This window comes from Mesocricetus auratus, unplaced genomic scaffold, assembly GCF_017639785.1.
Source record: "Mesocricetus auratus isolate SY011 unplaced genomic scaffold, BCM_Maur_2.0 Super-Scaffold_100018, whole genome shotgun sequence".
NCBI lineage: Eukaryota > Metazoa > Chordata > Mammalia > Rodentia > Cricetidae > Mesocricetus > Mesocricetus auratus.
The window spans coordinates 26,564,161-26,589,096 of NW_024429199.1; the positions used below are offsets into that span (position 1 = coordinate 26,564,161).

At 41.0% G+C, this 24,936-nt stretch overlaps 1 protein-coding gene across 2 annotated transcripts in view; it reads left to right on the plus strand.

Moving 5' to 3' along the window:
• Positions 1 to 24,936, plus strand: part of Pex7 (peroxisomal biogenesis factor 7) — a 55,858-nt gene that overhangs the window by 19,955 nt on the left and 10,967 nt on the right. For both annotated transcript variants that reach the window (XM_040728136.1, XM_040728135.1), the window contains 4 exons: positions 5,039 to 5,145; positions 6,572 to 6,685; positions 8,158 to 8,213; positions 23,446 to 23,545. In XM_040728136.1, the coding sequence (XP_040584070.1) occupies positions 5,039 to 5,145; positions 6,572 to 6,685; positions 8,158 to 8,213; positions 23,446 to 23,545 (377 nt within the window). The remainder of the gene's footprint in view (positions 1 to 5,038; positions 5,146 to 6,571; positions 6,686 to 8,157; positions 8,214 to 23,445; positions 23,546 to 24,936) is intronic.

Consider the following 24,936-nt stretch of genomic DNA (forward strand, 5'->3'; position numbering starts at 1 on the left):
TGCAGTGTTCTCTGACTGCGTGCAACAAGTATTAAACTACCATGTCAGCAGCCATGTGACTCAGCTTAGCACATAGTACAATCTCATGATGCCGGTGGCTGGCTTCAGTCCACAGGCAGCAGCCAGTGGTCACACATCTGTATGCCAAACAGAAACCCGCCTGAGAGACTGCAGGACTAGGAAGCCATGTCTGACTCCTTGTCCAGAACTTCTCTTAGGTTCCTCAGGCCCTGTGTCTGGATATTAGTATCTCCACATTGGACACCATTTGTAACTGGCCACCAGCCAGATCCCAAATGATGATACAGAGACTTCTTCTTAATTATGAAATCTTGGCCATTAGCGTAGATTTATCGCACTAGCTCTTATAACTTTAATCAACCCATACATATTCCTGTACATTCTATCATGTGGCATTACCTCTCTTCCATCTTGGACCTACTCTTTCCCCCCTGTGTCTTCTCTCTCCCTGCCTGGAAGTTGCACCTATACCTCCTGCCTGCCTATTGGCCATTCAGCTCCTTATTAAACCAATCTCAACAGTATATCTTCACACAGTGTACAAATATCCCACTCCAATATAGAGATTGACCAGGCATCACCCTTACTAGGCAAGCAATCTGCCATTCAGCTAGATCCCCACTTTTTTTACACACAGGGTTTCATGTAAGCCCAGCTGGACCCTGAACTCCTGCTCCTCCTAGAATTTTGAGTGTACAGTTATGTAACAATTCACTAGCCTAATGATTCCAAACATCCTGTCACCACAATCATCTGGGAAGCTTAAACACAGCAGAGTTCTGAGCCTTTGTAATCCTGTCAGACCAAAATGCCCTGGGGAGGAGTGAGTTTGGGTGTTTAGTGACTGAATCAAGTGATTTGCTTGATTTGGGAAGCAATTCCTAGTCTTGGAACGGCTCTGTTGGAACTGCTGAATTAATGGTTTATTTCTGTTGATATGGGAGCTGCCACACTGGTGTTCATAGACACATATCCATCTGCATTTAGAAACCTACAGAGTAGCTCCAGGGCTGAGTTCAGAGAGAACACCGTTGGTCTGAGAATTCTGAAGCTATTTTCCTTTTAGTTTGTGAGTTGTATTACGCTCTTAAACAGTTTGCTTTGTCATCTAGCTCATGATAAAGTCTTACTTAAAGAAAAATCTATCATAAAAATCATCTCAATCACAAAGCTTATGACAATGAAACTCAAGTGATTTCTTTTTCTTACTTTTTTTTCTTTTGTTTTTCTTCTGAGACAAGATTTTTCTGTGGAGCCCTGGCTGTCTGGCCATCCAGATATCCTGGAACTCATTCTGTAGACCAGGCTGGCCTTGAACTTACAGAGGTCTACCTGCCTCTGTCTCCAGAGTGCTAGGATTAAAGGCTTGAGCCACCATTGCCTGGCCTAAAATGCTTGTTTTCAGTGGGAGGGCAAATGCTTACATCAGTGATTCTCAACCTATGGGTCACATAACAGATATCCTGTGTATCAGATGTTTACATTACAATTCATAACTAGCAAGATTACAGTTATGAAGCAGCAATGAAATAATTTTGTGGTTGGGGGTCACCACAACGTAAGGACCTGTATTAAAGGGTCACAGAGTTAGGAAGGTAGAACACCACTGGCTTACATGAATAGCAATCATGATGTATTTTTATACCTAATTCTGTGGCACACAAAAGATAATCCAGCTGTCCAAAAGAACATGTTCTAAGATAGTACATAAAAATATAGCATTTAGGGTATTCCAAGAATTTAGTCACCTTGGGGTTTGGGGGATGGCTTAGTAGGTAAGTGTGTTTGTTATGCAAGCATGAGAATCTGAGTACAAATCCCCAGCACTCATGTAAAAAAAACAGGAGTGGCTGAGGGTGGCCATGACCCCAGCATTGGGGGAAAGGAAACAAGTGGATCCTGGGAGTTTATGTCCAATCAGCTTAGCAGAAATAGCAAGCTCTGGTTCAGTGAAAGACATTGTCTTATGGAATTCAGTCACAGTGGGCTGGAGGAGGACACCTGATACACTGCTCTGGCCTCCACATGGGTATGTTCTGGGATGTACACCTGCAAACTAATGTACATGCACCACACACACACACCACACACACACACACACACACACACACACACACACGTGCGCACGCACACAATACACGCAGCACACAGCATGCACACACAATACCCACAGCACACACACAACACACACACAGAATACACACAGTACACACACATAGCATACACATAACACACACACACACAACACACACAGCACACACACACAGAACACATATAACATGCATAGCATGCACATACTACACACACATACACACACACACACACCATACACACACACAGCAGGGGTTGGAAGGAATTCATTACCTTCAAAGTTGTGGAGTATTTGCAAAAATAGAAATTTGTTGTCATTAGTTATTAATACCAAAGAGGAAGAATTAGGAGATCAACAGATCTACACTTGTCTCCTTAGCAGAGCTCTCTCAGAACATGGTATTTCATGTCGTTCCTGTTAGTTATATTAACAGAATTCATGTTTATAAACTGTGGGCTAAGAGGAAGAATATTTGTGCTATTTCTATAAAGAGGATTCATATGAAGTAAACTTTCTTTTGAACCATGAAAACCAAATTATTGTTATTGCAGACTCCATATAATTGCATAAGTCATAGCCAGGCCTGAGTGTGGGTTCCAGCTGGTTGTTAGATAAGCCTCGTTCTACTTTAAGAAAAAGTCATATTACATCTGACAGACATCTGGTATTTCAATTAAATTCATTTATTTGGGGCCCAAAGCGCTCCTTTGGTGCTCGGTTCTCCTCATGCCACACTTTCAGACTGTTGCAGCTTCTCCCAACCTCTCCATGCTTCCTGTAGTCTGGGCTGAGCCTTGTACAGCAGCACCTCCTCTTCTGCTGGTCTGCTGTCAGTGCAGGCCTGCAGCTGTCAGACACTGATCACTCAGGAGGGCTTCCGGCACGACCACAATGTCCTCATAAATGCCTGGGTGACAGCAAACGGTCAACAGTCTGGAGATACCATTTTAAAAAGTCAGACGAACAAAAGCCAGTGTATGTCCTGGTGGCTGGAAGAGTTGCGTATGTCATTGCACCGTTTGACCAGAAGGTTCCTTTCTTACCGGAAACATAGTGATGAGGACAGAATGCCAACTCTATACAACTATCAAGGAAGTAGGACCCTAGCGTCTACAGGGCAGTCTCCTTAACTGCAGAGAGGATGACCTGAAAACCATGGCTTTCAACAGGAATGCTACCTGCATATGTGGAGCAGAGCCAGATACTGTGTCAGAGAAATAGAGGAGCCATTTACATAGCTTTGTTGTTCAGTCTTTTATGCACATATAGGGCACTTGTAGCCTTATGTCTGCAGTTGGAGTTTTCATAACACATCTGTGCAAGCAGCATTGGTATCAAGAGAGAATTGTTCTAAAGGATGCTTACTTTCTGCAAGGTACCACCTCACTCCCTGCTGCCCCAGGATCACCATATTTGCCTTCTAATGACAGATATTGCTTAGTGTACACTCTGCTGTCTGCTTTCCCTGCCTAAAACCAGTCACTTCCTCATCTGCTCTTCATTCATTGTAATGTGTTGACGCTTTAAATCACCTCCCACCCTCAGATAAGGTAATTACCCAGGGAACACAAGCCCATAGGGCTTCAAGAGGGCTTTTGTTCATGCTAGAGCGACTTTACGGTTTCTAACCTAGTGTTGGAAAGTTTGGAGAGGTCACTGAGCATCCCTCGGGATTTCATGGGATTCAGTAGATGCCTCCTGCTGAATCAAATGTTTTCCTCTGAGTCTTGTCTTTTCTGGAGGCAGAAACTTAGGGAGAATCCCATTTCCTCTCCCCATGCTGGCAAGTGGGCCAATGATAGAAGTAGATCTGCCCCAGGAGTGAGGCTCAGACCGCCCGCCCACCGTGTGTCTCTTACCTGGACTTGTCCCTGCTTCCTTCGTGAGGACTCCACAGCCCAGCTTTCTCTATGTGGTGAGAAGGTTGGTTGCCACTAGCTTCCAGATGCTGTGCTTGGTGAATTCTGTTTTAAGAGAGGTAGTTTTGAAAAGCTTATCAAATAAAATTGCATACTTGTGGTCAGACCTAAGAGAGAGTAGGAGGGGCTGACTTTTTTTTTTTTTAAGCAAAACAACTGGACACTAACCTTTGGCTGCCAGCTAAGGTCTGGGTCCTTCTAGAACCTTAGGCCATTTCAGAGTCCCTTGGTATGGAGGTCATGGGCAGCCCTTGGAAGAAATGTGTGGCTGCAGACCAGACACTAGACACCCACGGAACTAATGTTGGCACTGAGGGCTAGAAGAAACAACAAGAGATTATTTAATCCTGACTGTTTGGAATTCTGAAACAAATTCTCCTGGCTGGTGGCTAAACTGGAGATAGTGATTATTTTTAGGCCCATTGAAGATATTTGAAGCTCTCACATGTACCAGAACTATTCCCACTTGGTACATTCAAATTCATTCTTTCATCCCTGCCATTCTTAGATCCCAAAATATTACTTTCATCTACCAAAGTGACTATGCATTTAAACAGTGCCAATCTCATTATAATAATTCAAATTTTTATAATATTTGAACTTGCTTTTCCAAGGAGTTTTTTTCCTCTAGCTGCCCCACTAAAACATAGTATATATGAAAACCGAAGGAGCTGGAGACATGGTTCAGTGGTACAGTGTGTGCTTCTGATGCTTGGGGTCCTGAGCTCTCCAGCACCAACACAGACGCAGATACTCCTAAGGTAAAACTTCTCCATTCTGGCATCTCTTTGTGGGAATCAGATTTTCCTCTTTGATGTAAAAGTACTACCATGGATTACTCTTTGTTGCTCTAAACGGTAATTCATGGGCATTGTGATGGTTTTAGATATATCTAGGTGCAGTATCCTGGTAGTGGCATATTTCCCCTTGACTTGACGTGAGCGCAATCTTGCTCTGGGCACTCAAGTGAGCTGTGGAGGTTGACCAAGTCTCTGCTTCTTATCAGGTGATCAGACTCTGAGAATTTGGGATGTGAAGACCGCAGGAGTCCGGATTGTGATTCCAGCACATCAAACAGAGATCCTGAGCTGTGACTGGTGTAAATACAATGAGGTACAGCATGGCTTCACACAGAGCGCTCTTCTGAATGCTACCATACCCCTTTATCTGTCTCGGTGATGTGGACTTGGGTGGTGTTTTTGGATGATTAAGTTAAATTCAGTCCCTGTCACTTGTGGTGAATAAGTGACTGGCCTGCATTAGCATTAATTAGACTTAAGTGCTCCTAAAACAGGCAAAATAAGGAATAGATATTCTTAAAAGTTCAACATTGCAGTCTTTCTAGTTTGTTTTGGGAAATTGCTTTGCAGTTTATGTAATTTGTGTGTGTGTGTGTGTGTGTGTGTGTGTGTGTGTGTGTGTGTGTGTGTGTGTGTGTGTGTGATTGCTCTAAACCGTTCTACTCCATAGTCTGCCTTGATTTTTTTTTTCATGTGTCTACTCAGGCTGCTGAAGTGTTTATTACTCAATTTTCAATTTAACAGTCCCACAGTTTTTAGGATTTTGTTTTATCTTCCTTCTTAAGCCAAGCAATTTTCATGCTTCTATAAGATGGCGGTGCCCATGTGAAACTTTTTGTGAAGCTTCAGTTAAAATATCTGAGCATAATAATTAAAAGTAGGAATATAGGAATGGATTGTGTTAATATACCTATCTATATTCCTCAAGAGGCTTTTTGTCTACCTTGTTCTCTCTGCCCTAGCTTTAAATTAATTTGTAAAAGTTAAAAGAATGCCACACTGGCAGAATTTTTTAAATAAAAAGAAAGAAAATATATATATTCAATAGAAGTATTTAGGCTTAGAAAAACAAACACGACTTAAACATTTTGCTTTTGCAAATAACTCTTAGTGTGTGTGTGTGTCTGTGTGTGTGTGTGTGTGTGTGTGTGTGTGAGAGAGAGAGAGAGAGAGAGAGAGAGAGAGAGAGAGAGAGAGAGAGAGAGAGAGAGAGAGAGAGAGAGAGTGTTTACTGAGGACTGGACTCAGGGATGAGTTCCTGCTTGGTAGAGAAACATTCTGTCACTGAGCTACATTGTCAGCTCAGTTTCTTGCCTTTTAATGCCTTGATTTTTTTTTCATGTGTCTACTCCTCTAGAACGTGCTCAGAGCATGTTCTAAACCTCTTAAAGAGAAGGACAGGCTGATTTGTCACAATTTTTAATCCCTTGTATCTATTACTACTTGAAAAGGTAAGTTAATCTACCTTTTGAGACTTTGCCTCTTTCTCTTATGTGTGGTGTTTGTTTTGTACATTAAACATACTTAGTTTCTTTCCTCTCGAGTTAGATATTTTTGTTTTTGTTATGAGATGACTATTTTGGTTCCTTTCTATGCTTGTCATGCAATTTTAAAAAATAGATCCTGGGTATATATTTAACTACAAAAGTGTGTTATTGTTTCTAGTGGGAAAAACTTAGTACTGTTTAATTGCAAAGACATCATAGTTTTGTTTTTATTTTTTTCTGAATTGTTTTCAGAATTTGGTGGTGACAGGAGCAGTTGATTGTAGTTTGAGAGGCTGGGACTTAAGGAATGTACGACAACCTGTATTTGAACTTCTTGGTCACACGTATGCTATTAGGAGAGTGAAAGTAAGTCTTCATCTTTATTTTTATACACATAGAATAAAAACATAAGCATCAGTATAATCAATGAAGCCTGTATAAAAGTATTTAGGGATTGAAGTTTTACAGTGTTGGGGATCAAGCCTGGGCGTGGCACAGTGGTAACTTACTGCTACATCCATGGCACAGGCTAGGCAATGCTCTAATGCTGAGCTACATCCAAGGCTCTTGGTTTTCTGAGACAGGGTCTAACTGTGTAGGCCAAGTGACCTCAAAATTAGAGTCCTCCTGCCTCAGCCTCTCAAGTGCTGGTATTATTGATTCTTTCTTATGTGTGTTTTTATTATCCAACTAATGATAGTATTAGATAGTATTTTGCTTTTGCAAATAACTCTTAGTGTGTGTGTGTGTGTCTGTGTGTGTGTGAGCTAATTAGAAGCTAAAATTAGGTCATACATTTGAGTAAACTGGGGTGATATAAAAATACACTACTTGATATTAAATAAAAACCTTTTTCTCATCTTGTTATAGTCAATTGATTATATCTTTTAACATTATTTCTAACTGTAGTGGTTTATATTTAGTGTTTCTATGCTTTTAAATTGCCTATTCATTGAGAGTGTGTGTTTGATAATATGGAGAGATGCTAATTTTTTTCTCTAGCATGATGATGTATATAAAAATTCACAAATGTATGGGGTGTAGAAGCTTCCCAGTCTTTGAACAGAAGATGAGCTAGCTTTTTGATGCTGCCGCCAATAGGCTCACCTCCATTGTAAGAGAACATTTCCCATTTAAACTGGGACATAGGACTTAAAATTTGCATTTTTAATCTTTGGTGTTATTTTTCATGAGCTATGATGTATAAATAACATTCAATTATTTAAAATTTATATTTAACTTTTAAGTGATTATTTTACCGAGAGTGTATGAACATCAAATGTATTCATATAATGAACAAATTTTGTAGTTGTTGTCTATCTATATACTATCACACATTTCAATTCCTTATATTTGTAGAGTCATGTTTAGGTAGCTAGTAAGAACATCTATCTATCTATCTATCTATCTATCTATCTATCTATCTATCTATCTATCTATGTTTTTCAAGACAGGGTTTCTCTGTGTAGCATCCTTGGCTGTTCTGGAACTTGCTTTGTAGTCCAGGCTGGCCTCGAACTCACAGAGACCCGCCTGCCTCTGCCTTCCAAGTGCTGGGATTAAAGGTGTGCACCACTACTGCCTGGCTTTGTTTTGGTTTTTTGTGTGTGTGTGTGTTTTCGTGTTATAAATTATCTCTATGGAGCTTGAAGTATTTTCTTTGGAGAATGTAAAAATAAAACTTTTGCTATAAATGGATACTTGAATGATCAAAATAAGTATGTAAGGCCCAGGAAGGCACAATTTTAAGTGACATTCCTAGGTAAATCTCAATTGTGTTTATGGACTGACTGTTGGAGTAGTAGCCTGTGACTACATTTGACTTTTTTCTCCTGCAGTTTTCACCATTTCATGCTTCAGTGCTGGCCTCTTGTTCCTATGATTTTACTGTAAGGTACTGAGATTTTTTTAAATACATTTTGTGTGCAATACTAAGTAGCATTCGTATCTGCAATTTTCTGGGTCAGTGAATGGATTGTTTTACTACACTGTGTATCTTTTCTGCCATTTCCTCCTAACTAGTCACTCTGGAGGCCACATCCTCTTGTCCTGTGTGCTGTAAAGTCTGTCTGGTTTATGTGAGGACACTAAGCATTGAACTTACACTAGCCTTGTTGTGTTAACCACCCAAGGTTCCTCTCCGTTCCTTCTTGGTCACAGCTTGATCTGGCAGGGTTCCCATGACTGTCTTCATGTAATGTGTCCTGATACAACACATCCAAGTGGTGTCTTGAGAGAAAGCACACACCTCTAACCTGCTTTTCTCGATGGAACCCATGTAAGAATGAAGACAAGCTGGCTGGAGAGATGGCTCAGTGGTTTAGAGCACTAGCTGCTCTTCTAGAGGACCCAGGTTCAATTCCCAGCACCCACATGGCAGCTCACAGCTGTCTGTGACTCTAGTTCCAGGTTTTCTGATACCTCACACAGATACACATGCAGGAAAAACACCAGTGAACATAAAACAAAACAAACTACATGTATTTAAGATAAAGGATGCAGAAAAACTGGGGAATAGAATCACACTGTAGCAGGCTGGGGACATTGTTTTTCTTGCCTCATGCACCCACTCTACCTGTGAACCCCATGTGCAGCTTGGGATGATTTTGCTCTCCTGATCCTCTTACCCTGTCCCCCTGATGCTGGCATCGAAGACATGAGCCACCACGTCAAGCCACATTTTGTCTTCAAATAATGTATATGAAGTGGTAAGGCATGATTGCAGAGGTTTAGTTTGTGGAGACACTGGTGGTTTTAGAACACAGCACTGATGGGCAGGAAGAAAACTTGTTGCCTGCTTGCCATCCACCCCAGTCATTTCCAGACGGTCAGAGTTGTGCATGTGAGTCTTTTTTTTTTTTTTTTTTTTTTTTTTGGTTTTATGAGACAGGGTTTCTCTGTATTGTTTTGGAGGCTGTCGGTCCAGCCCGGCCTCGAACTCACAGAGATCTGCCTGCCTCTGCCTCCTGAGTGCTGGAATTAAAGGCGTGCGCCACCACTGCCTGGCATGTATGTGAGTCTTAAAGTCCATTAATTTACTGATTATCGAGTCTGCAAGGATGAATGCGCTAAGCCGAGATGAGTGTGTGGAAAGCCGAGCAGGACACTGTTTTCAGTAGAGAATTAGCATTGGTGGGAAGAAGGGCACACTCCCCCAAAAGTAGGAAGAGGCCCCAGGGCAGCACATTACAATAACTGCATAGGAAGGGTGGCCACATGTGTCTGGTGTCTCAGCTAGGCTGAGCAGGATGCAGAGGAGACTCAGAATCTTCACCGTCACATCTTGTCACTTGTGTGACTCAAGGGATTTCCAGATGAGGATCTAGAAAGTTTTCTGTGTCTGAGACTGATCACCCTCATCAACTGCATATTGATCTTTTGATGACCTGTTACCATCCTTTTAGAGCATTTAGCATGATAGGTGTCAATACTGAAACTAATGATGTATGGTTATTTTAGTATATGAATTGTAAGTTTGTGTTATATTTAAGTATGTGTACATCATATCTAAAGAAGCTTTACATCTTACAAATATAAGTATAACCAGCGGTGGTGGCACACGCCTTTAATTCCAGCACTAGGGAGGCAGAGGCAGGCAGATCTCTGTGAGTTCGAGGCTGGGCTGGACCGACAGCCTCCAAAACAATACAGAGAAACCCTGTATCATAAAACCAAAAAAACAAAACAAAACAAATATAAGTATAATAGATCATGTTTCCACAAGTCATAAAAGTTGTAAAGCTAATGTGTAATCTCATATTGTAGACTACCTGTTGGCATAGTAAGAGATATGTAGTCACAAATACAGATAGAAAATATTGAAGACATTCTCGTAGAATCATTAGGGCTTGACCGTATCCTTCGGTGTCCTCATAGTGGAAGCAGGCCATCTACTAGCCTTGTAAACTTGAGCAAGTTACCTGAACACTTTATGACTTAGATTCTTCACCTATAAAATAGAGATGATAGAACACACAACCTAAGATGTGATGACCCAGTCAACTAACATACACAAATATTGTCACACTGTCAGCCTTAATGGCAGAATTGGCGATGAGAGGAGACCATCTGTCTCTTTGGACTTAACACACATTTCGACTCTAATCTTCAAGGGTGAAGGAGTCATTTTTATTTGAGAGCAAGAAAATCAAGTCTGTTGCTCTCTTCTCCTTAGTTGGGAGAGAAGTAAAACTGGAGGGTGGGAAGATACAGAGAACCAGTCCTGTCACTCCACATCCCTTTGTCTTTGAAGAAATTTGTGAACACCCTCAGGGTAGACATCTATAATGCAGTGGATATGTGGACCTTTGAGTCAGTTGACTTGAGGTGAAAGGCCGCCTTCTCCTTTTGCTAATCATGGATTAAAGGAAATAGTGCCTCTTTGTATAGGCATGTTTAGAGCATTTGATGAAGTATTACCAAAATGTTCTTGGTACATTAGTGTCTAAAAAATAGCAGATGGTCTAAATTAGATGCTAATAGTAATGTTTCCTATTTTAAAATGTAAGAACCCCAGGGAGACTTGAGGTGTTAATCATTCATGCTTTACCTAGCATTACATTAATAAGATAATTATATTGTTCAGAGCCACTGAGGAGCCAAGTGAGTGGAGTGTTTATTGCACTGTGAAGGTGAGGTAGAATTGTGCCTAGCAGGAGAGTGCAGTGGCAACCACAGCAGGGGTCCCCATGCAGCAGTGCATATGTGCAGCATTTATCAGATCCATGGCTAGGTGGCCTCTTCTGTGTTTCATACTATTTCAATCAGCTCTCTAAATTACTATATATTGTGTACATTTTCATTAAAGAATCTTAATAGAAACAACATGATACAATAGAAAAAGAGAATTTACTGTTGTAGATTGTTTTTTTACTCTTTTTATTCTTTATTAGCTTTGGGGGGTGCCTGCCACCCAGATCCCAAAAAAATGCACATAGAGTCTTATTCTTTCTTGTAAATGCTGAGCCTTGGCTTGTCTTATTTCTAGCCAGCTTTTCTTTTCTTTTTCTTTCTTTCTTTCTTTCTTTTTTTTTTTTTTTTTTTTTTTTTTTTTGGTTTTTCGAGACAGGGTTTCTCTGTATTGTTTTCGGAGACTGTCCTGGAACTAGCTCTGTAGACCAGGCTGGCCTCGAACTCACAGAGATCCGCCTGCTTCTGCCTCCGTGGTGCTTGGATTAAATAGCCAGCTTTTCTTAACTTAAATTAGCCCATCTACCTTTTTTCTCTGGGCTTTTTCCTTGTCTTACTTCTGCATATCTTACTTTCACTCTTACTCCATGTCTGGCTGTGTGACTGTGCGGCTGGCCTCTGGCATCCTCCTCTCCTTGTTCTCTCTTGTTCCCTCCTCCTTTTCTCTCTCCAGATTTCTCCTCCTATTTATTCTCTCTTTATCCTGTCTCGCTATTGACTGTTCAGCTCTTTATTAGACCATGAGGTGTTTTAGACAGTAGTGCAGCTTCACAGAGTTGAACAAATGCAACATAAATAAAAGCAACACATCTTTACATTGTTAAACAAATGTTCTAGAGCATAAACAAGTGTGTACATTCTACAATAGTTTGCAAACCTAGACTTTTCTACCACCAGATATATTTCATACATATATATATAAACTGAATATATTCTATATACTTAGTTATATACTCATACTTAGTTACTAATATGTATTACATATGACATTTAAGGATCTTTAAATAGAAGCTGTATACATCATATCTTGCATATACCAGACATCCATGTAGTACTATTTCACTATAAATATATGTTCTAATATTTATGTTTAAATTTATAAAAACTAACAAAATCAGTGACACTCAAGGCACAATGCCTGAAATTTATTTTTAAATGAGTTAGAAAAATATTACACATATACACACACACACTCTGCATATGTAGAGAGAGGAAGCTAAGCAAATATGGTAAATTTTTAGTAGTTGGTGAACAAGAGAAGGATATATGACATTTGTTATATCAATATTGGAATTTTGGGGTGGATTGGTTATTTTTTACAATAATAACACTCAGTGAGAAGTAAAATATTTACTCATGCTAAATATGATACTAAAATGTTTCTTACTAATGCCTTTTAATAGTGTGACGTGGTATTTAATTTGGAATAAGATAAGGATCCATTATTTTACTACATAGCAGGAGAACGATCTTTAATCGGATTGTACTAACTTAGGATCTGGACAAAATGCATTACCAACCAAATCCCTTTTATCCTTGTCACACTCGCTCATGGGATCTGCCTGTCTACCGCCAGTGTCAGCTCTTATGTGGTTGATGGGCTTTTTGATCCTTGTGTTTATTAGCAGAGATTTCCACAGGCAGATAGATACTCCTCTTTTTCCCCTTCCCCTAAAAAAGGTCAGCCAGAGTAAACAGACAGTATACTGAATATGTACTCTGTCTCACAAACCTTTCATCCCAGCTTTACCCAGCCCCTTCCCCACAAAAAAGGTCAGTGAAAGCAAACAGATGAGAAGTGTGGCTGAGTTGCCGTCGCGTAGCTCCTGATGGCTGTCTCTTAAGACGGTTTCTACTTCTTCTACGGTTGTCATCATGTGGCTAATGGTGTGATGTTAATTGTCAACCTTTGCAAGGCCTGTGACTGAGTTAGTAAAGTGATCAAAGATGTGTCTAAATACTACACCTTCGAGACACGCTAAACAAAGATCTCTGTCGGCTCAGCACGCTTTTCTAGGTTGCAGCACAGTTTGATCCACTTCTCTGATACAAGTAGTGTATCTCAATGTAGTTGCTTTGGCTTTCTTTTTAAGAAGGACATCTGTTCCCATATTTGTTTAATTCTTGCAAGGACACTTTAGTATTAAATGTATTTTGTGTTAGCAGAGCACATTGCTTGGTTCCAGGATAGGATTTATGCATTTTATTGTTTGTCTCTATCGATTGGGATATGCTAAACAAATTTTCACAAATGCAAGTGAATTTACATTAGATGGAAAATTATGACAACTTTGGTCATTATGATTATAAAAGTTCACAGATGTGTTTTCACTTTGGTTATGTTTGAAGTAGTCATTAAGAGCACATCACTCTGTCTTAGTGGGATCATGTTTTTAAGGAGAAATAGGCTGTTTTGTTAGGGCTGCCTTCGAGAGAGGTAGAGCAAGCCCAAACCACTTGGGGTAGTTATACTGGTATCCCCATTAATAAGTAGGAGTTTCATGCAGATATTTTCAGTTTGTCCTACAACTACAAAGTAATATGTGATATACTCTAAGTTGCTATTTCCCTTTTGCCATGTACAAATCCTGTGTCAGTTATCACCATATTGGAAAGTTCTTTTGATGAGGTGAACTATAGCTTGGTAATTATATGCCAAGTTAAAAAAATTGAAATAATTTCCTATAAAATGAGAGAACATACATTAGTTAAGAAGAACTTGTGAGACTTTTGAGTTTAAGTGCACTGATTTTTAAGTACAGAACATTTTCAGAATTCTTTAATAAAACACTTTTCTTTAAGAATCATCCCAAGTGTATGTCTAATCCATAGCCTAATGCAAGCACATGAATAGACGGGAAGGGAGCGAGGGATTAAGCCGTGGTTTAGTGCAGTGCGGGGCAATGCTTTGAACCTGAATTGTGTTGATTAGTTCCAATGGAAAATTTATGGATTTTGACAGCTAATTTGCATTATCTTTTTAAGAGTTCTGTTGTGTATTTCAGTGAGGCACTGAAATTCTGTGTGTGTTTTCTCTTAAGGGTGTTTTGCTTTGTCTTATTCTGTACTGGGAAGTAAAAGACAATATCTGAAAATGCAAAAGGATTCGGTAAATTCTGAGTATATTATGTAGAAAGATGAAGTCAGAAGCAAGGATGAGAAGAATTGAGAGTGATTGCCTCTGCAGTGAGGGTGGAGGGGCTCTTCAGGAGGCTGCCGCCGCATTAGGGACCGCATCTGTGCATATGGTTTTTAATAGGTACAGAGGTAGTTGAGCAGAAATCCTTGGTCTTTCCTCCTGCTCGCTATTTGCACAAGAGTGAGACTGTTTACTCAGATCAACTGGGTTCTACACATCGGCTGGTCGTAGTTTAATATGCTCTGAGAACTCAGGGGTAAATAATTCACCCTTGAGGTCTGTCCTGAAACCCCAGTCTAGAATATGGATTCAATTGAGTGGAATGAACTATACAGAAACTGTAAACACTAATTATTTATCTGTTTTCATCTTATATTCAGCAGTTTCTTGTCTTCCTATTATGTAGGCATGTGTGTTCCTGCACGTGCACATATGTGTAAACCAGAAACCCTGCACACTTAGTGGAAAGGGACCCAGGCACGCAGCGGTCTGAGGAAGGAACCGAGGCTACTTTACTCTGAAAACCTGCTGCTGCTTTTAGCCCCTTTGGGACTGATTTGTTTTTCTTTTCATCACACGTCCATGCCCTGCCACGAGAAAAGAAACAGCATTATTGGTCTGCTTTTTGTGTGTTTCTCCATCTCTGTCTCCTCCCCCATCTGTCTGTCTCCTCCTGTCTCCGCCCCCTCTCTGTCTGTCTCCTCCCCATCTCTGTCTCCTCCTGTCTCCGCCCCCCTCTCTGTCTGTCTCCTCCTGTCTCCGCCCCCCTCTCTGTCTGTCTCCTCCCCATCTGTCTGTCTCCTCCTGTCTCCGCCCCCTCTCTGTCTGTCTCCTCCCCATCTGTCTGTCTCCTCCTGTCTCCTCCCCATCTGTCTGTCTCCTCCTGTCTCCTCCCCATCTGTCTGTCTCCTCCCCCATCTCTGTCTGTCTCCTCCTGTCTCCGCCCCCTCTCTGTCTCCTCCCCATCTGTCTGTCTCCTCCTGTCTCCGCCCCCTCTCTGTCTGTCTCCTCCTGTCTCTGCCCCCCTCTCTGTCTGTCTCCTCCTGTCTCCGCCCCCTCTCTGTCTGTCTCCTCCCCATCTGTCTGTCTCCTCCTGTCTCCGCCCCCCTCTCTGTCTGTCTCCTCCCCATCTCTATCTGTCTCCTCCTGTCTCCTCCCCATCTCTGTCTGTCTCCTCCCCATCTCTGTCTGTCTCCTCCCCCATCTCTGTCTGTCTCCTCCCCATCTCTATCTGTCTCCTCCCCCATCTGTCTGTCTCCTCCTGTCTCCGCCCCATCTGTCTGTCTCCTCCTGTCTCCGCCCCCTCTCTGTCTGTCTCCTCCCCATCTGTCTGTCTCCTCCTGTCTCCGCCCCCTCTCTGTTTCCTCCCCATCTGTCTGTCTCCTCCCCCTCTCTGTCTGTCTCCTCCCCCTCTCTGTCTGTCTCCTCCCCCTCTCTGTCTGTCTCCTCCTGTCTCCTCCCCATCTGTCTGTCTCCTCCCCCTCTCTGTCTGTCTCCTCCCCCTCTCTGTCTGTCTCCTCCCCCATCTCTGTCTGTCTCCTCCTGTCTCCTCCCCCATCTCTGTCTGTCTCCTCCTGTCTCCTCCCCATCTCTGTCTGTCTCTTCCCCCATCTCTGTCTGTCTCCTCCTGTCTCCTCCCCCATCTCTGTCTGTCTCCTCCTGTCTCCTCCCCATCTCTGTCTGTCTCCTCCTGTCTCCTCCCCATCTCTGTCTGTCTCCTCCTGTCTCCTCCCCATCTCTGTCTGTCTCCTCCTGTCTCCTCCCCACTCTCTGTCTGTCTCCGCCCCCCTCTCTGTCTGTCTCCTCCTGTCTCCTCCCCATCTCTGTCTGTCTCCTCCCCCATCTCTGTCTGTCTCCTCCCCCATCTCTGTCTGTCTCCTCCCCATCTCTGTCTGTCTCCTCCCCCATCTCTGTCTGTCTCCTCCTGTCTCCTCCCCATCTCTGTCTGTCTCCTCCTGTCTCCGCCCCATCTCTCTCTGTCTCCTCCTGTCTCCGCCCCATCTCTGTCTGTCTCCTCCTGTCTCCCACTTTCCCATAGTAGTTAGCAGTCCAAATGTTCTTATGACATTGTTGATTGAGATACTAATATTTTATAAGAAGTTTCCCAATTCTATTTCTTTTTACTAAAATGTTTATTTAAAGTTGAATCTCAAAAAAAATCATGATTCTTTATACTAGTAAACAATGAGCTCCATGGAAGCTTTTTCTTTTACCTCCTCTTGTTGAGATGTGGTGTTCTTCTTATATCATCCTGCATGACTGTGGATCGCAGCCATGCATACTCCCGGAGCCAGCCTTCCATCCACCTAATGGTTCTCTTTAATTTGTCAAGTACTCTAGGCTGCTTGTGTGCTTCCTGGGCTTGATGCTCACTGTGATGAATTGGAGCCTGCCTCTTGAAAATATTGATCCGATTAAAGTTTTAATTGAAATAGTATAATTAATTCATTTTGCTAGAAAAGCTAAGTCTAGAATTTTGATTGTTTCATCTTGAATATCTGTAAACATAGTGTAGCTTCTGGATATTTGTGACTTTTTTAAGAATCATTTTGATATGATTTATTTTATATTACCAGGCAATTAGAACTTTTCAGTTTTAAACTTACCTTTTGTTACAGTTATTAGTTCCAGAAGCAAAACAAAAGAAAAAGCTAAGTAGCTTTCCATTTGTGCAAATCAGTAAGCACTAGATACTGATCAATATTTTTGAGTGGATGAATTTTTCCTCTTTGCAAATTGTTTTGATAGGCTACAATTTTTATTTTTAATTGATAAGACAATTAATAGTGGGCCCATGACTTCATCATGAGTCTTAGTGCTGGATTTTATATGCCATTCAAAAATCAACTTTTTTTTGCCACCATAGGGATTTCTAGTTTCTTGACATTACAGATGGATTTTTTTTTTTTTGGTGTAAAAGGAGCTGACCAGTTGAGTTAATGTGAGTTATGAAGAGACAGTAGATGAGAGAAGGAAGGGATTGCTTAGAAGAATATTAGAAGAGGAAAGCCATGTCTGGACTCTGTGTCATGGGAGTTCACATTTATCCTGGCTTACTATTCTTTAGGGTGTTGGTTTGAGCATAAGTTGTTTGACTAATGGAATGCTGGCATGGGCTTTAGCTTGTGGGATTTTCTGTGTAGTTTAAGAAGATAGGGGGAAACTGAGTTGATGCAAGCCCATTTGAGCCTTTAGAATGCTAATCAAAACTATCTCTAGAATCCTCGATGGAGCCTCCATATGATTTTTGGAACTCCTTGACTACGTAGAAAAGGCAATGGGTATGGTGTTCATAGAACGTGTACTTTGGGGCTGCTGTTCATTAGGTATGTCAAGGATTTTCCATGGCCTATTCCCCTTAGCTGTGAAATGAACTTATATATGTATGTGCCTTGAATTTGGGGGATGATCAAAAGCAGTATGTGGACATGTGTATGCACAGGTGGAGACCAGAGGACAACTTCATGTGTCTTCCATAGAAACATTCAACTTTTGTTTATTGAGAGAGGGTCTCTCAGTGGCACCTGATTAGGTTAGGCTGGCTGCCATTGAACCCCCAGTCTTTGTCCCCTAGGTGGCTGGATTACAAGCACACACCACCATGTCTGGCTTTATGTGGGTACAGGGGATAGAACTCAGGTCCTTATGCTTTCATGGCAAGTACTTAGCTGATCAAGCTATCTCCCTAGACCCTCAAAAGCAAGTTTATAAAACAACACAAAAGCACCATCCAAACGGATAAATAAGTAATCTTGCTGGAGATAGATTGAGTAAAGTGGGAAACTCAGTCTTGGGTCATCTTAACTTTTTGTTGCTGAGAAGGAAGAATTAACCTAGCATTTCATTGTTTTCTAGTAAATGTAGAAGAAAGCAGACTTGTCTGTAGTTTGCTAAGATAATTTACTTGAAATAACAGTGTTGCTTTACCTCTGACTCTTTGTCCCTCTCCAGAGTTTTGCTGGAGTTGCAAGAATTTGAAAGACTTCTCACCATTGGCAACATTAGGACAGGAACTCTCACAGTACCATCCTGGGATAGCAGCCTGGGCATCAGTCACTTGGGACTTGTTTCCTTGCACAAATTCTTGAGCAATTCTAGACCTTTTGAATTTGTGTATAGTGTATATTTGTGTATAGGCCTCCAGGTAGTTTTTTTTTTTCTTTTTTTGGTTTTGTTTTTTTGAGACAAGGTATCTCTGTATTGTTTTGAAGGCTGTCCTGGAACTTTCTCTGTAGACCAGGCTGGCCTTGAACTCACAGAGATCCACCTTCCTCTGCCTCCCAAGTGCTGGGATTAAAGGCGTGTGCCACCACTGCCTGGCTAAGGCCTCCAAGTAGTTCTTATGTCGATTTTAAGTTTGAAAACAACAGGTTAAAAATCAGTGATGGAGTTATTGGGTAATGCCCCCCCCCCCCCACCCAACATAGAGTTTGGGTTGTGACTCTACAGGCCTACAGCTGGGACTCACTGATTTTTTTTTTTAACATTTCTTCTCAGTTGATTTCAGTGTAGACAAAGAACCACTGCATTTTTTGATATTTTCCTTCTGTCTGAAATTACTTTTGGCCTAAGGGGAACTTTATCTCAGGGTAGTGGGTTTGTGCCCCATGTGGGTCCCTCCCTCCTTCCCTGTCTCCTTCCCTCCCTCCCTCCCTTCCTCTCTTTGTCTCTTTCTTTTTTTGTGACAGGGTTTCTCTACATAGCCCTGGCTGTCCTAGAACTCACTGTGTAGACCAGGATAACCTCAAACTCAGAGATCCACCTGCCTCTGCCTCTTGAGTACTACCATGCCTGGCCCCAGAGACACCTTTTAGTGCAAAGCTAACTATACTACATAAAGATGTCACTGTTAAACAGTTGTCTGAGTTATAAGTACCCTCTTTACTATCTCTGTAATATTAGATTGGAAATTTAAACTTTTCCTAGTTGGGTGTGGTAGTATGTGCTGGTAATATTGGTAGTTGGGAGTTAGAGGCAAGAGGATCAGGAGTTCAAGGTCATCCTCACCTGCACAGTTTGTTCAGTGTCAGCCTGGGATACAAGAGGCATCCTGACACTGTTGGCTTCCTGAGCCACACCTCCCCTTTCCCTGTTCTAGGCCCCTTTCTCTTCTCTTGCCCCGCCGCCCACTGCCAGGGTTCTGCTGGCTCAGACAGAGATGCTCATCTCTGTTATTTGTTTTCTACCTGACTAGTCCTTGGCCTTCAGATCCAAGCTCACTGTCCCTTCCTCTAGCTGTCATTCTTATAGTATACTGCATTGTTTTTGGAAAGGAGGGGGCACATGTCATTTTTGGTGTCATAAGTGTTTTGATAGCTTTTGCCGTTATTTACTTCCTTATTTTCATTGCTGAATACTGATTCTGGACCCCATTGATATGTTAAATGCATGCTCAACCTCCAACCTAACCTCCTAGTTCTGCTTTGGCAATTAAAAAGAAAAGGGGGAGGTAGTCTCTCAGTCTGTTTCATTGACTTGTGAATTGCAGGAAGGCTGAGCCATGTTCCTTTGACTTACGGTGTTTAGCATCATAGCATACATGTAGTGGGACTTGTAGATTGTTGATAAATTATTAAACGAATAGAAAAGATGCATGACATTTTATGCTCATTGTTGTAGAGACTACTTGGCCATTAGTAACACAAATGAAGGAGATTTGGTGGTACCATTTAAAATTTGAAAATACAGTTATAACTAATACACAGGCAACACACTGAAAATAGCCCAAGTAGGTCCCTGTCCTTTTTTTTTTTTTTTTTTTTTGTGGTAGTAGAGTCATAAAGAATTGATAGTCAACTCATAGGCTGTAGTTGGTGAAGGGAAAGGGTGAGGTTTAAGAATACTTTGTTTTTGCTCATCCTATCTGTTGCTCAAGCAGATTACATTTCAATGAAAAAAGGAGCTTCTGCTTAATTCTTGAAATAGTTTTGATGTTCTGTTTAACAGTGCTTTATACTTGCTTTGTTAAAGAACTGTGGAGTCAGAAGGCAAAAAGTAACTTGTAATATGATCTCCAATTTAAATGAAAAATGTTCTACAGTTCTGCCATATTTTGGTCATTGGAGCCTCGTCCACTATTTACTTCCCATCAGAGAGCTTAAATAGTCAATGATTTTATCAGCCTAGAGACAGAAGGGCACCAAGTATATGCTGCACCCAAACAGACATTTCGCTTGAAAACAATGTGCCTTATCTGCCCGGCTAATGGTGTCTGTGGGCTGCCTTCTACCAGAACAGGGCAGGGCAGCCCCTGTTCTGCTGTGCTGAACCCTCGAGTCCAGAAGGCTACGAGGAAAGAGCAAGCTGCTCGCACCATTGCACAGTGAGGAAGCCTGGAAACATACACACTTTGCCCCCAGAGCTCACTCTTAGTTGGAGCTTGAGTGGAGATAAGTGTAGCCATTCTGGAAGTGTACATACTGAAATATCACTGTAGCTGCTGTTACAAGTATTTCTTTTCCTATTGCAGGGGACTGAGGGAAGTAATCCAAGTATTTCTTCTGTTATTAAAAATGCCATTTGCAATTTGAAGATAAATTATTGTCTGCTGGCATACTGCCTTGTTTGTTTTCTGTTTATTTAGCTTGTGAAATTTACCACATTTAACAATACTTTAAAAATACATGTTAGTTTCCCACAAAGTTTAAATTAGTATGTGTGGGGGGGGGAGTATTTTAACTGTCCTAGCTCCTGTTTCCCTCCAGGTTAAGAAAATTGAAGTTTCAGAATTGGAGTACAGCATAGCATACCTGTCATCCCAGCACATAGGAAGTAGGGGATAGCATACTTGTCATTCCAGTGCATAGGCAGTAGCTAAGACAGGAGGATCAGCCTTAGATGCATAGCCAGCTCAAGGCTACCCTGGGCTTCATGACACCTTGTCTCAAAAAACTGAAGGGGAAAACAAGTAGAAGAGAAAAGAACATAGAAGCTGTCCTTCTCCATGTTTAGTGACCCTTCTCAGGTGACCACTGTCCTGTTTACTGCTCAGGATTACAGTCGCTTAACTTTACCCCAGTGTTTCTCATGTGTGTTCTCGAGATGTTTTTCGTGGTGGCTTGCTTATTTTGGTGTTTTATTTTGGGCTTTTAGTTGTTTTTAAAATTGCAGGAACTTTTAGCATATATTTTGTTGTTTTGTTTTTTAATCAATTCAGACAGATACTTGATAGATATTTCGGCAATTGTGGTGACTGTGATTATATTTAGGACTCAGAGGTCTTTAAGGCCTGTTTATTTGCACACTGAGCATAACTGAATTGACTCCGTTAAAGTCTCGCAGCCTCCTCACATTTGCAGCCTTTTTGGATGGCGCCACACACATGCTCTTGTTGGACATCTTCATTTTCATGAAGTCTACTCTCATTGCCATGCAGCATTACCTCACTTGGCTCACAGCAGCAATAATGGAAATTGCATTCTGGGAATCTGTTGCTTTTTATTATCTTTGAAAACTTCTAATATAAGGAGCCAATTATTACAGTTTATATAAAGATGATTTAGCTTACCCAATCTACTTAAATATGTCTAAATGCACAAATCAGAGCACTGAATACCTAGATTATGTCAATTGACCACTGAAGATTCTGTGGGCAATGCCATTGACTGACAAGTGGCAGCTGGTGACATATCTCTGTGTACCAAAGAGGTTTTAATAACATTTCTCATTATATGGCCATAGTCTTGTCTATGATTTTCCAAAGGAGAGTTTCTTCCTGTGTGATTGATGAACAATGCGCCTGTAGATGCAAGTCCAGAACCTGATGATGTGGTCCTTTCCTGTGGCTGCTAGGAAGCCTAGCATCCTGAAGTTCTGCCTTGTCAAGTACATATGACTTCAGGGGATCTATTGTTATTTATTAATCTCACTGAAGGGTCCAACTTACTTTCCTAGCTTTAATTTTCCCTTAACTCATTTTTCATGCATATTTTAAAAACCATTATGAATGGTTGGAACATTGTGGGTATATGCAAAATCATCTGATTATTGTTTCAAGTAATGCAAATCAATGTATAACTAGTTTTTAGAAACAAAACTGTACAATTACTTTAGCTTATATAAACATCATTAAGATTCAGAAAATTTGATCTTGGTACAATTTACTGTCTAGGAACAAGTATGCAAAAACAAGAAAACTATCATTAGCATTTCTGAGGTCTGTGGCTTTTACCCTCAATTTATTTTTTAAAAGGCGAGTTTTCAAAAGTAAAATTCTCTCCCTAAATATTCTCTAGCTCTCAGTAATCAGATAAATGAGCTATTTGCTCAGTATCTCTCGGGTACCCACACAGGAGATTATCCATAGCAACAGCCCTTTTCAAAACTTAATAGGGCCAGCACTGTGTTTATTAGGGAAATAATACCACCAGGTTAAACAAACCGTGACTGTTGGTTCCGTATGTTTGCTCTCTTTCAGAGGGACCAGCCCAGCCTTCAGCGTGTTCCTTGCTATACATCATTAGCAAAGCTGAATTGGGAGATGATTCCTAGGATTCTTGAATGTGTGTTTTTATAGCATGTTTAGAATAAATAGAAAGAAGTTAAGCAGATAAAGTCTTAGAAAGCTTAGGCACTATTTTATGTATGGAAAATAGAGCAAAATTTTCTGAACAACAGAAATCAGAGCTGTATTATGGTAAATATTGTCATTCTCAGTTTATAAAGGAGAAGTAGAATATAAAATATTGGCTTGACTCTGGAAATGACATTGATGGGGAATCTCTAAGAAAGGCTATGCCTGAAAAGAGAGTTTCAGCGTTTATAGTGGTGTTCACAAGAGAACAGATCCATTTAAAGAAATTGAATTGCTGTTGAAATGTAAATTAAACCTAAGTGCTTTTCATGCTACTTGTTAAGAAATGAAATAGAATTTAAAAATCACAAAAAATGTTAAGAGTTCATCTGATCCAATATTCTTGTTTTCCGGGCATGATTGCTTTTAGGAACCTATGAAAGAAAGCAGCGTCTCCCATTCCAAATGCCCTTGTAGAGCTTAACAATTCATTTTCTAAACAGAAACTTTCTAAGCTTCCATTTTACAATCCATCAAAATGAGAACACAGTATTTTTTTTTAAAACTTGGCAGATTGGTAATTCTGTTTTGTTCTTTGATTTAATAAAATGGAATACATGCTTTCCTTATTAGATATTTTATGTAAATCAATAGTTGGGTCTGCATTCATGAATTAGTTGAGCCTGTTGTGATAAAAATCTTTTCTATGCTATGTATCTGCTTGTTAATAGAAGTGTTTTAGACTTGCATTTTCTTTTTCTCTCCTCTCTCTTTTTATTGTCACAGATTCTGGAATTTTTCAAAGCCTGACCCACTTCTGGAAACAGTGGAACATCACACAGAGTTTACTTGTGGCTTAGACCTCAGTCTCCAGAGCCCCACTGAGGTAATGGGTGCAATTTCATGGTTTTTCTATTTGCACAATTAACAACTAGCTCTCCATGTGTAATGTGTGGCCCTTAGGGGTATCTTCTTGTGGAACATGTGGCCCTAAGAGTGTCTCCAGGTGGAACACTTGGCCTTGGTGTGGTTCCATGTGGAACATGTGGCCTTTTAGGGTGGTTGTGGAACATGTGGCCCCTAGGGTGGATCCACGTGGAATGTGTCCCTTAGGGTGGTTCTATGTAGAATGTGTCCCTTAGGGTGGTTCTATGTAGAATGTGTCCCTTAGGGTGGTTCTATGTAGAATGTGTCCCTTAGGGTGGTTCTATGTAGAATGTGGCCCTTAGGGTGGATCCATGTGGAACATGTGGCCCTTAGGGAACACTCACTCAACTAGCCTGGCCTTCTTTGCATGGAAGTGAGCGCTGAAAGGGCGAGGACTGGAGTGTGCAGAAAAGCGACTCAAAGCTCTCCTCTTAAAACCTTGCCAAGCCATTCTGGGATGTTTGTCATTGTTTAATTGTCATAGGTACTTTGTCTTGTTTGTCATTGATGATCTTAGATAATTAAATGTGGGGAGGGAAAGTTTGACTACTCTGACTGAAAATGGAACTCCCCCTCAAAATTCTGCAGATTTGCCTCCCCTGAGGCAGGAGGGAAGGGAAAGATGAAGGGTGCTCTATCCCCAGATCTTGCCAGGCGTCAGGGCCTGTGGTCCTGACCTCAGCACCAGGCAGTCACACAACTGTCAGTCACCCTCATCTTCACAGCCGAGGCCCAATGAGAGGCTTCAAATAGAGAACAAAGCGGAAGAGAAGCTCTGTTTTAGTCAATAAACTTGGTGTTTTTCCTCTTCTGTCGTCTTGAGAACGTGAGATGTTTTGTTCAGAGTTCATTAAAATTCATACTGTCCTAGTGTGAGAAATTTTAAAGTCAGGTTGGAACACTAGCACATGCTGAGGGATAAGGAGCCTGATAGCACAGGCTGTGAAGGACGTAAACAAGAAACCATGATGTGTGGGGCTTGGGGCTGATTGAAGAGTTTGGCTTTTGTATTAAATTTTACAGTCAATAAGAAAATCCCAATTTTCACTACTATATACCCACCTTGAAGTAAGCACACAGCCTTATTTTATTTTAGGAATAATGACATGATTCTAAGTTTAAAATACTCCCAATAAACTTCTAAACATTTAAGTTACCACTAAAATAATTGTTTTAAGCTGACTTAATAACCTATCAAAAAAAGAAAATGGAATGGAACTGCCTTTAGTGTAAATATAATAAGCCTTAAATGACCTAGTTCCTTTTCTGAGAAACAGTTATTATTGGTATTTTTAAAGGAGGTAATTGCAATTACTTGCTATTCTAATTTTGAAAAGGCTGTAGTGTACC